Genomic DNA, 13149 nt, shown 5'->3' with positions numbered 1-13149 from the left:
ATTGTTCACCCTTTGGAAAAAAAATTCTTAATGCAATAAAAGTAATTCCGGAGTCCGTGAGGCAGCGGAACGCTACCCTCTGTCCATGGCAGTGGCAGAGAAGGGACGGGGGGAGGACGTGCGGCGGCAGAACCTTTTGTCGTGGTGACCGGCGAGCGCGGCTCAAGTGGCCGCAGCGGGGCCGGAAACACTATCAAGAGTTCAAAACGAGCTCTCCTCCTTTTTGTTCTGGTTGGGCACGCGGGCGTGGCTTTTTTTTGATCGGGTTCTTAGGCAGGTCGCGTGGTGATTTGCACCAACTTCATGGACAACCAAATGCACCTCTTCGTTTGTAAGTAGCTTCTGCGAGGAGCTGGTCTCTACCCCCAATTTATTTTTATTGTGAAGGAGGAGGTGGTGAAAATAAGTTAAGCTCAACACACCAATTAAAGGTTTTTTGGGCTTTTGACTTAATTTGGCAATAAGCTTAAAAAGAGCTACAAAAGAACTGTACGTACTGACCTTGTATGTGGTATACGCTACATCGAACCAAATATCAATTGTTGTGCAAGGTGTTGTACGTATGTGGTTGAAGTGGGTGGCCACAGAGCTATTTATTCAATATAGATGGCAGCATAATCTTCAGATCGGCCCACCTTCTCGATGGACATAGGCAAAATTTCGGTCTCATATGGCTTTACTGTTGCCAACTTGTCGTTTTTATATTTTTTTGTCAGACAATTTGTTATGAAGTTTGATGTATGTGTGCATGTTAGCTATACAGAGGTCAGATATCACTCATTACGCTATGTATCCGCTCAGTTAACAAAAATGCTCTTTTATGAAAAGGAAAATTTTATTCTACTCCATAGCAATGTATGAGCATCCAGCATGCACCCTTGGACGTTTGTTTCTTCCGGATAGTATGTATAAACTTTCGTACCTTCAGGGAACCAACCATTGTTAGAAGGAGGACAGTGGTATCTCTAACCCACCAGGGTTTAAATCCTAGACTTTACATTGGTGCTTGCATTATTTCTGAATTTTTTTCAGCCTTCCGATGATGTCCGTTCAGTGGGAGGAGACTATCCCGTCGATTGTGAGGCGCCGACTTCGTTAAACCTCAAGTTAGTTTATCGAAGGTGTTCACAAGGGTAGAGTGTGCTTGCATGCATTTATAGGGTGAGTGTATGCTCGTGTATATGAGCGACTTCGATTTTACTCCCTCCGTCCAATAATATAGTGTCAAAAAACGTTATTATAGGACCGAGGGAGTATTGTGTTAAAAAAGACTTTTCATAGCTTCATACGTACACACATGACATGACGTCCATCCAGTCAAAGATCGATCCACCAAAGCTAACTAACCTTTGTGTGCCCCTGACAGTATGAGTATGAGAAGGGAAACCTGCCATCTATCTATCCATGGAGCAATTTCACCGCCATCCTCCCCAGGCGGTACTGCATCTTCCCCAACCTCACAAGCTTAGTCCTCGATGGCTGCGGCTTCGGTGACATACTGCAAAGGCATTGTCTGCACAACACTTCTGAGTGTGGCTTGCTCCGAGAAGTTGCGAGGTACGTACTTTCACCCATTCCAAATGCATATTGCGGATTCACGAGATAGAATAACTTCAGAATAACAGGCATAATTTTGAGTGGGGCGTTTTGGAGCTCAGCCTCCATGAAGGCCAATTTTTTTGAAAAAAATTCAAAATTCAATCCTTTTAGTTTCAAACAAGTCTGAAAAGATTATACAAGTAAACAAAGATGTGATGTGTATATGAGTAAAATCTCAGAATGAAATACCTTGAAACACGATCTGTACAAAGACAAGACCGTGGACTCTGAGAATGAATAGTGCATCTACTAAAAAGGCTCAGATTTGTCTTTTTTGTGTAGCACTCATTTAACTTATTTTGTCCTGAAAATTTACACACTTGTGCATCGTGTCTCTATGTGCATGTGTACTTGTTTCAGTTTTTTTAAATGTGCAAGTTTGAATTTTGACCATTTCATATTCGGCCTTCATGGAGGCCAAGCTCCATTGAGCATTTTTGCATAATTTTAACCTTTTTAATCGGAAAATACAATGCAATGACAATGCAATGTGTATTTTCTTCTTTGCAGTGGCATTTTACCCATGCGTGGACTGAATGTGTCATATATTGGATTCAATCGTGATTAATATGTTGACTAACATTTTTTCTCACGTGAGTGCATGCTGTGGAAGAGTATCCATATGGTTATTCAAAGAGGGAGGAAGAGCATGTCAAGCCGAACCCTCAAATTGGCATAACTCCTCAAATTGTCATCTTTTGAGGACTCAAACTGCACCTAATCGAAGTCTCAAACTCATATATTTGATGAGTTAACTCTCAAACGATTCTTTTTGCCTCAAATCTGAGAGAGCCGCGCCACTTCTCCTACCATCCTAGTAAGTTAGCTCTTGTTGAAAAATAAAATCAACAGAACCATCTGCGCGACGGCGGCTGATTGACCTTCTGCTGCTATAAATTCATACCGGTGCCTCACCCAAATCCTATCTCTTCCTTGTCATCGTTCCCAAAGGTCACAGGATTCTGGTCCAAAATCACTGTCAGCCCCGGATTCTCAACCGCCGTTGTCCGAGTCGCTCCTGCCGCTCAATTGGTCGCTGCTGTCGCCATGGTGACGCTGCTGCCCGCCCACACGGCACACGCGACGCCTTACTCATGCCAACACCTCCCGCAGGTCGTCGTGCGGGGAGCTGCCTACGAGATGATGGATGTGGAAGAGGAGCAGCCCCACGCTAGCGCCGAATCATCATTATGGCCAGAGGAGGAGGGGGTGAGGGTGAGCAACCTGACGAAGGCGCCGATGCACGGCGACAACATAGTGGTGCCCCTCCAACCATGAAAGGAGGAGGAGCACCGCATCGCCGAGCAAGTCAACGTTGTGGTCGTCCCCGCCCTCCTCACTGACTCGCGAGCGGTGGCGGAGCATCGTGCCGCCAAGCCGGTGTTGCAAATCTCGACGCCGACAACTAGCGGCTGCCGAAGATGCACATGTGCGCGCACAACGGCGAGGCATCGGGCTCCGGCAGGTCGTCGGTGATAAACCTCGACATCAACTCCGATTAGTGTTCATTTTAGCATAAATGTAGGTTATTTTAGGTTTAATTTAGCTCCAAATTGAGTGTTCTACTTTAACTATGAATATGTTATGAACGAATGTCTATAATTATTCACTGTCTGGTTTTAATCTAGTTTTAATGTTGAGCTTTGAATGAGACATTTGTGTATAATTTGAATTTGAGGAGTTGAATTTAAGGGTTCAGTTAGAGGTGCTCTAAGAACATGGTTCAGAGACTGCGGCAATGTCCCCCACCCTGAAGTTGGTGCGAATCATTGAGGGATGACGAGATGATGTCCATGATTACAAGGAAGCTACCCTCGGCTACCATCACCTATTAAGATCGAGAAATATTTAACTTGTGCTTCTTTTTTTAGCGATTACCCTGCTGTAAACGAATGACCTTCTGAGACACTGTATCTATCTGCCCGGAAATATATTGCATGCATGGCATTTTACAATTCTTACTCCATTTTTTTACTGTGAATGTAAGAGCTTAGTGTTGGATAAATTATGCATCTCTGGGATGCCATTAGCAGGAACTGATTGCATCTAGATCACCTAAAAGCATGAACAGAGAAGGGTTTAGGGGATCATTACATGTCACGACAGTGGACATGATCGCCTGCTTGGTGCAGGCTTGATGCAGGGGTGATGTAGTCGAAGTAGAGGTTCTCCTCGACGTCCTGATTCCTTCACGGCGCCACCGGCACTGCCCGGGGACAGCAGCGGCGGCAGGCTTAGGTCTTCCCGTCGCTGCAGCACTCCCCCTGATCGGATGGGGTGAGAAAATATCGGAAGGAGAGTAAACCTTACGTGAATTGTGATCTCGCAGGTGGCCAGCTCTCTCCCCTATCCCTTTTAATATGGCGCTGGTGACAGGGGACCCAAAACCTGAGTTGGTTTTTGGGCGCCCCCGGTCAGGGCGCGTTAGTTCTGATCGAGGCTCACGTACGTTGGTACATGGACCCCTTCACTTATCATTATCCCTTCATCTTTTTTTTTCTGTTAGACTAATAGATCTAACGGGCCTGTTTAAGCAGTCAGATCAAAACCAACATTCTCCCCCTTGATCGTTAGGCTTAACTTCATTCGCCCATTCTACATAGGAATGATGTACCAAAGTGAGGTGTTACTACAGCTCGAAACGCTATAAAACCTCAACACTTATAGCACACCCGCCTATTTTGAAATGGAAAACATTTTGCTAATTGGGGAGTGGTTTATTTTAATGGTCCTCTTATTCCAGAATCATAAGGCTTCCAGTAGTCCCATGCCGGCAACATGCTCACGAAAAATAATGGGTGGTAAGCCTTTTGTTAGCGGATCCGCAAGCATATGCTTCGTTCTTATGTGTTTAACATCAACTGTTTGATCCTGGATTCTATCTTTCACAACACGATACTTTATGTCAATATGTCTGGCAACATCACTTGACCTGTTGTTACTCATATAGAAAACTGCGGGTTCATTATCGCAGTATAATAAAATTGGTTTAGATATGCTGTCAACCACTTTAAGTCCGAGAATAAAATTCTTTAACCATACAGCCTGCCCGGTGGCCTCATAACATGCTACAAATTCTGCTTGCATCGTAGATCCATCAGTTAAAGTTTGTTAGGAGCTTTTCCACGATATAGCTCCTCCCGCGAGTGTGAATATATAACCTGACGTGGATCTCTTACTATCCACACACCCGGCAAAATCAGAGTCTGAATAACCAACAATTTCTAGGTTATCAGTTCTTTTATACGTAAGCATGAAATCCTTAGTTCCTTGCATATAACGCAAGACTTTCTTTGCGGCCTTCCAGTGGTCCGGCCCTGGATTTGATTGGTATCTGCCAAGCATCCCGGTTACAAAACACAAATCTGGGCGTGTACACACTTGAGCATACATGATGCTTCCGACAGCTGAAGCATAAGGAACCGACTTCATCTGATCAGTTTCACATTGGTTCCTCGGACATTGAAATGTCCCAAACTTATCGCCCTTAACTATAGGAGCAGGTGAGGGTGAGCACTTATGCATATTGAATTTTTTCAGTACTCTCTCAAAGTATGCCTTTTGAGATAGTCCTAACGTTCCTCTGGACCTATCTCGATGAATCTCGATGCCGAGGACATACGAAGCTTCACCAAGATCTTTCATATCAAAACTGGATGACAGAAAATTCTTGGTCTCATGCAGCATATCCTTATCGCTACATGCCAACAATATGTCATCAACGTATAGGACTAAAAATGTGAACCTACTGCCTTTAAACTTAACGTATATGCAGTTGTCCACAACATTTTCGGTGAAACCAAAAGTTTTGATAATTGTATCAAACTTGAGGTACCACTCTCTTGAAGCTTGCTTCAAGCCATAAATCAATTTCTTTAGACGACATGCCAAATGTTCCTTCCCTTTCCACAACAAAGCCTTCTGGCTGAGCCATGTAAACGTTTTCTTTTAAGTCACCATTTAGAAATGCCGTTTTAACATCCATTTGGTGTAGTTCTAGGTTGTAATGAGCTACTAATGCCATTATGATTCTGAAAGAATCCTTGGTTGACACAGGAGAGAAGGTTTGCTTATAATCAATGCCTTCTCTCTGTGTATACCCTTTTGCCACTAGCCTTGCTTTGAACCATTCGACATTCCCTTTGGAATCATACTTGGTTTTGTAGACCCACTTGCAGCCTACTTTCTTAGCTCCATCGGGAACTTCTACTAAGTCCCATACGTCGTTTGAGCCCATAGATTTCAACTCGTCTTCCATGGCAACCAACCATTTGGACGAATTTTCGCTTTTAATGGCCTCCTTATAAGAGGTTGGATCCTCCACCTTTCCCAGATCATTCATATCCTCAATCATGAAAGTGATATAGTCGTCTGATATGGCTTTCTTCCTCTCACGCCGTGATCTACCCACAGGAGGAGGTGGTGGTGGTACATCATCATTTTGTGAATCATTATTTTCCTGGTGGTCCTCATTTGTGTCTGGATTTTCATTATTAGTCTCCGGATCACCATTTGACTGAGAAACTGAACCATGAGATTCAGGATCATCAGTTGTCACATTTCTTCGTATTGGAAAAACAATCTCTTGGATAATAGGGGATGGTGCACAAACCCGCTTCTCCTCAAGATCGATCTCCCTTAACTTAGTGACCTTATTATCCTCAAAAAATACCGCTTGTCTAGTCTCCACAAACTTGGTGGTATGACTTGGACAATAAAAACGATATCCCTTTCCCCTATGAGGGTATCCAACGAAGAAACAACTAACTGTTTTTGGATCCAATTTCTTAGGTTGTGGATTGAAAACTTTAGCTTCAGCAGGGCAACCCCACACTCGTAAGTAATTCAAGCTCGGTTTCTTTCCCGCTCACATCTCGTAAGGTGTGTTCGGTGCTGACTTAGTTGGAGCAAGATTTAGTATGTGTGCAGCTGTCTTTAATGCCTCTATCCAAAGGCTTACTGGTAAACTCGAGTGACTAAGCATGCTTTGCACCATATCCATAAGGGTGCAGTTGCGATGCACGGCCACACCATTTTGTTGTGGTTCACCAGGCATTGAGTATTGAGCAATGATTCCATTTTCAGATAAGAACTTGGCAAAAGGTCCAGGAATCTGCCCATAAGGAGCATGCCTACCATAATGACCGTACAACTTTGATTTTCGCGTTTAGTTGATTTTCAACCTCCGCTTTATAGACTTTGAATTTCTCCAAAGCTTCCGATCGGTCACGTATGGGATAAATATATCCATAGCGGGAAAAGTCGTCTATGAATGTAATGAATGAATCAAAACCATCTACAGACTTAACATTAAGGGGTCCACATATGTCGGTGTGAATTAATTCTAAAACCCCTGTGGCTCTTACTGCTCCTTTCTTAATTGTTTTTGCGAATTTTCCTTTAATACAGTCGACACATTTGTTTGCATCTGAGAAGTCTAATGGGAGGAGTATTTCATTTTTAACTAAGCATTCCATTCTCCCCCTGAAATGTGGCCCAAACGACAATGCCACAATTTCGAAGAATTACTAACTCCTTTCCATTTCTTCTCAACATTAATTTCATCACTCACATGCATAACTGAATCATTATTAAGAGATAACATGTATAGTTGGCCTCGTCTAACACCGATGCCTACATTCTTATTACATTTGATCAAAGCAAATTGTTTCTTGCCAAAATGGCACTCATACATATCATCATCTAAACGAGAAACTGAAATCAAATTCCTACTTAAGGTAGGCACATAAATAACATTATTCAATCTAAGAGTGTGGCCAGTGTGTAGCTCCAACGTGAGAGATCCCACAGCTTCAACATCGGCCTCAACTCTGTTCGCAACCTTAAGCTTTCTTGTTCCTCCTCTTATAGTTTGGATCGTATCGAATCCCTGCATAGAGTTAGCAACGTGAGTGGTTACCCCTGAATCAATCCACCATGACTTTATAGAAAAATCGACATAAAAAGATTCATCTACAAAAGTAATTTCATCAATACCTCTTTTGTTCATCCATTTTAGAAAGCCTGGGCAGTCCCTTTGATAGTGTCCCTCCTCTTTGCAGAAGTTACAAGCATTTTCTCCAGCAGTGGAGCTGCTAGGAGCAGAAGAAGAACTGCCGGCTTCTTTACCCTTGAATGCCTTAGGGTTGAATGGCTTAGTGCCTTCTTTCTTGACTTGCTTTTTCTGAGGCTTGGGAAAACCTTGCCCGTCATGCTTTCTCTTGTTAGAGCCAACATGAAAAACATGGTCTTTCTTCTGCCTCATGATCCTCTCTTCCTCCTGGACGATCCTTGCGGTCATCTCAGAGAGTGGCCATTTTTCCTTTAGAGAGTTATAGTTGACCTTAAATTGTTCAAACTCTTCTGGAAGAGACTCAAGAATAATTATGACAAGAAGGGCTTCACTTAAAGAACACTCCAAAGCCTTAAGTTTGGTGTAAGCATTTACCACCCTCAATATGTGTTGCCTAACGTTTCCGTCAATAGTGTATTTCTGAAGAAGTTTAGCAAAAAGCTCATGAGCATACACTTTGTCGGAGCCTTTAAATTGCTCCTCCATTTCAGTGAGGAATTCTTTAGCAGTGTCTTTCTTAGGGAGTGCTTCAGAAATGTCCGGCGATATTGTCGCTTTCATGATGAGAAGCGCAATATGGTTGGACTTGTTCCACTTTTCCATCTTAACATCATAGTCTTTTTTTAGTTCTGCATACCCTATAACACCTGCCACAGGTGCCACAGGTTTTTCTTCCTTCAAGGCATAGTCAAATTCATTACAACCCAAAAATAATTCGACTTGGGACTTCCAACGAGGGAAGTTACTCCCCGTAAGTGGTTCGATCGTGTCGGACCGAAATGGAGCGGAAGATGTCACGATAGTGGACATGATCGCTTGCTTGGCGCAGGCTTGATGCAGGGGTGATGTAGTCGAAGTAGAGGTTCTCCTCGACGTCCTGATTCCTTCAGGGCGCCACCGGCACTGCCCGGGGACAGCAGCGGCGGCATGCTTAGGTCTTCCCGTCGCTGCAGCACTCCCCCTGATCGGATGGGGTGAGAGAATATCAGGAGGAGAGTAAACCTTACGTGAATTGTGATCTCGCAGGTGGCCAGCTCTCTCCCGTATCCCTTTTAATATGGCGCTGACGACAGGGGACCCAAAACCTGAGTTGGTTTTTGAGCGCCCCCGATCAGGGCGCGTTAGTTCTGATCGAGGCTCACGTACGTTGGTACGTGGACCCCTTCACTTATCGTTATCCCTTCATCTTTTTTTTCTGTTAGACTAATAGATCTAACGGACCTGTTTAAGCCGTCAGATCAAAACCAACACTTAGACCATAGCACTTATTCAAAGGAGTTTATATGGTAGCAACGGTGAATATTTTTGAAGCCGAAGAAGTCAATTTGCATGGGCATTATTTACATACATGGAGTATGGCCGGCCCAGTAGAGTGCGGTGGAGACAGGCTTGAATTGAGATGCGCTTTCTTGGGCTCATTTGGGCTAAAGGTGAAGGTGCAGGATTTCGGAAGTGGTTCCAAACCAAACTTACATCCTCAAAATAATATAATATAATTTTTTTAACTGTAAAGAAATTTCACATGTTTCACCAAAAGTAATTACCTATTTACTGTATATATACCTTTTTGTGTGTGATTTTCATGATCGGCCATGCCGATAGCTGACTAGAATAGGGGAAGTCAATACTTAAGGTGTGTGATGTAGCTAGCTTGCAAGGCTTATTAATGAACACGCATCAATTGTAATGGACTGCCCTGTGTGTGGCAGTCTCTATCACATGACAAAATTATTCTCTACTTATCTAGTTCACATGAACTTGCTGGCAAGCATCCATACATATACCCATCAGAACCAAGAATACTTGGCTTTTCTTTCTTTTAGTAGCATAGCACTTGCTTCTACTTCAGGGCAGAAGAAGATGAATCATGTGTGTGGTGGCCGGAGATGCATGGATCTTTGTGGTGGCCTGCAGGGTGTGGTGCTGGTTAGGACGCCCACGCGCGCTACTCCGGCGAGCTCAGGATTGTGTGGACCGTCTGACTCCGCTTTACGCAAAGGAGAAAAAGGCGGCGGATTCCGGCATTCCATGGCCATGGCTCGAGACTCTCCTGGTGCATCTTGTGCTTTTTGCCGGCACCAGCGGCCCCCAGAATGAACGAATTGTTGGTTGCCCTGTTTTTTATTTTGCTTCTTTTCATGCAGTCCACACATACAGGATAAGTAGATCGTGAAAAGGACTCCTCTGCTGGTGAGATATTGATTTGTGGACCAAAGTCGGTGACAAAATATGGGATCAATCTGAGAAGATTTATGCCTGCCGATGAATGGCCATCCAGATACATATACGATCCACTCCAGGTCATCGATTGTGCATGCATGATATAGCAGCCATGATCAAATTGGCAGGTTAACGCCTTCGTCCGGTTTAATCATGAGAAATCCTAGTATATTTTGAATCCTCAATTATTTCGTTTGAACTTGAATGATTCAAAGATTGCTCACCAAGCCTGCCGCGTGGTCTCAATTATATATTAGTTTGGTGAACTTTTGCTGGTTTTCATTCTATTTCTCTTGACTTGCAAGGTAGGTGGTCTATCGATTTTATCAAGAGAGAAAAGCAAAATATAGAATGGCCTACTTTGTAAGGAAAGCGGTGCCCACCCACGCCAACCATCGCCAGCATCGACCCCCGCTGAACACAAGCTTTTGCCTAGACCCGGACACAACCTCTCTACGAAACCCTGGGAATAGTCTGGCCTAGCTAACTTGAATGATTCGAAGATTGCTCACCACTCCTGCGGTCCTGCCACGTGGTCTCAGTTATATACTCCTTCCGTTCCTACATATAAGTCCTTTTAGATATTTCAATATGGACTACTTACGGAACAAAATGGATGAATCTACACTCTAAAATACGTCCATATACATCCGTATGTAGTCTATATTAAAATATCTAAAAATACATATATTTAGTAACGGAGGGAGTATTAGTTTGGTGAACTTTTGCTGGTTTTCATTCTATTTTTCTTGACTTGCAAGGTAGGTGGTCTATCGATTTTATTAAGAGAGAAAAGCAAAATATAGAATGACCTATTTTGTAAGGAAAACTATGCCAATAATAATAATAGTAATAATAAATAGAAATAGGGAAAAAACAATCATTGACCACAACCTAAACAGACTGCCTCCACCTAACGTGACCTTTTCTTGGAGCGACTGTGAGCAAGATCTACGAAATTGCCTTCAAGAAGGAAAGCGGTGCCCACCCACGCAACCATCGCCAGCATCGACTCCCGCCGAACACAAGCTTTTGCCTAGACCTAGACACAACCGCTCTACCAAACCCTCGGAATAGTCTGGCCTAGCTAACAACCAACATCGCCCCTCCCTACTCCGACCAAACATGATGAAGTACTAACTTTTTGACAATGCCTCCAAGGAGTAGAATGGCATCCTCAAGCGTCATCATCGCCGAAGAATCAAACTTTCGCCCAGAGCCTTACACCTCTCCACCTCCACAGACCCCAAGGAAGGAGCCAAGCTACAACGAACATGTGAGGCCAAGCCGCGACTCCACTCGATCCAACAACAACGAACCAGTCCAGTTGGATCAGAAGGACACCACGACCACCTGTATCACCATGGTAGGCTACCTGTGTCGATGCCAGCACCAACCCAACACTACAACCAGGATGCCTGGCAAATGCAGTCCTTGCCGTCGAGGAGAACGCGGGCCCAAAATGGCCCCCTAGCCACAAATTGCCCACTATGATAAAAAAACACAAGCCAGAGCCGCCGGTAAGTAGCCGCCTCGTGTCGTGGGCCACATAGGCTCACATGCACCGACTGCCGCACCTAACCCGCCATGAGCCACCACCGCGCACAAGAGCAGCAGACACCTAGACCAGGCTGACATGAGACCTGTCACCACTACATGTTGTCGCATCACAACAGGCCATCAGACATCAGTAGGTCGCCGCACCTCAGAAGCACCTCCGTCCCGCAGCCAACACGAAGCACCCCATTCGAGATCCTTCAGCAAACTCCCCTACGTGCGAGCGGCCGCGAGCCGACGAGAAGAGTAGGCCACGCCACCTCCGGATCGGCGCGGGCTTCACTAGGCAGAGCCCATTGGCAATAGCGAGGGGAGGGGGAGCGGTCTAAGAGGGATTGAGCCGCCGCCCGGGTGGACCCGGGGAGGGAACAATATTGCATGTTTTTTTTATAATGAGCACACACCCAGCCTCTGCATAGTTAGGATGATATAGCCAACACCAACTCACACACATGCGAAAACACGCTGACAACTAGCAAAGTCACATAAGACCAATGATATTCGTTGGCAAGAAAAAAAATGCCGCAAAACAATCAGATTTGTGATTGGCAAACTACAATAATGACCATATCCACACCAACCATCTCATGAAACCACACTGACGATGAGGTCTTCGATAGCAATGCCTTTAGGAAGGGAGCGACACTCAAGTACCACCATCACTAGATCCAACCACAAGGCCAAAATGTAGGTTTTCATCCTGAAGAATCAGTCCAAGCATATTCGAGCAATGCATTCGACAAGGTAAGAATGTAAGAAAAACATCGCCTTTTCCAGGTATAAACTGTTGGTTCTGACCTAGGCTTTTGCCCCTGAGGTCGAGACCGGGTGCTCGAGTAGCAACACCATCGAAGTCGCTCATGTGTTGTCATCACCACTTTTCCGTGATTCTAGCAGCAACATGTGATGCAACCGCTGCCACTGCACACCCATCCCTTTGCGTCAAGCCGTCGTCCATAATTTGTATCTCATCACTGAAGTTAACCACTGGATCAGGAGAGATGACCCCTCCCAGGGACCATTCAATGACCACTGCCGTCGTGGAGCCCTAGGAAGTAGTTGCAGTATAGTTTGCAGCAACACCATCTGGCAGGTCAGATCTGGATCACCACCACCAACCCATGGATCTTAGCGCCGCCAGCCAGCCACCGCACACGCGGAAAGCCAGCACCTCGCAGCAACAGTCCTCATCCAGTAGAAAGACCGACGCCAAATCCGATCGGATCTTGCCGGAGTCCACCCACATAGTGAGTCACCACCACAATAAGGGACGCGCCTCTAGCCATGGTAGCGAGTGACCCGCACAACCAGTCTCACCTGCCGTGAAGAAATATGCGTGCTCCCGGTTTCTGTAGGATGGGACATATGGTTCCCATGACAAGGGAGCGGTAGAGGGACGAGAGGATGTGAATATAAATATTTTTTTTGAAAAGGGGGATATCCCCCAGCGTGTGCATCCAAAAGATGCATGTGACCATATTATTAAAGCAGTTGCAGCAAAAAACAAGGTCTGGTATCCAAATATATCTCGCAAAAGGAGCAAAAATAAGTAAAAGCTAAGAAAGATAAACATAGCCACAACCCGCAGGACGAGAGGATCAGAATATGCCAAACGAAAAAAAGATGGGATGCGGAAGCATCCTGCCGCCGCCGTCCGGCCACCGGTGGTTTCCTCTCGCAACAGCGAGGGGTTGGGTGGC

The 13149-nt window shown here is 44.9% G+C and overlaps 1 protein-coding gene across 1 annotated transcript; it reads right to left on the bottom strand.

Annotated features, from left to right (window-relative positions):
* Positions 1-7210: 7210 nt before the first annotated feature.
* LOC119298535 lies at positions 7211-7917 on the bottom strand. Its single transcript, XM_037575896.1, has 2 exons — positions 7597-7917; positions 7211-7489 (listed from the first exon to the last, which is right to left on the bottom strand). Exons 1-2 carry the CDS (start codon positions 7898-7900, stop codon positions 7443-7445), a joined length of 351 nt encoding a protein of 116 aa, XP_037431793.1. The 5' UTR covers positions 7901-7917; the 3' UTR covers positions 7211-7442.
* Between the last annotated feature and the right edge of the window lie 5232 nt (positions 7918-13149).

This window comes from Triticum dicoccoides, chromosome 5A, assembly GCF_002162155.2.
Source record: "Triticum dicoccoides isolate Atlit2015 ecotype Zavitan chromosome 5A, WEW_v2.0, whole genome shotgun sequence".
Lineage (NCBI taxonomy): Eukaryota > Viridiplantae > Streptophyta > Magnoliopsida > Poales > Poaceae > Triticum > Triticum dicoccoides.
This window is presented reverse-complemented; position numbering and strand designations above follow the sequence as displayed.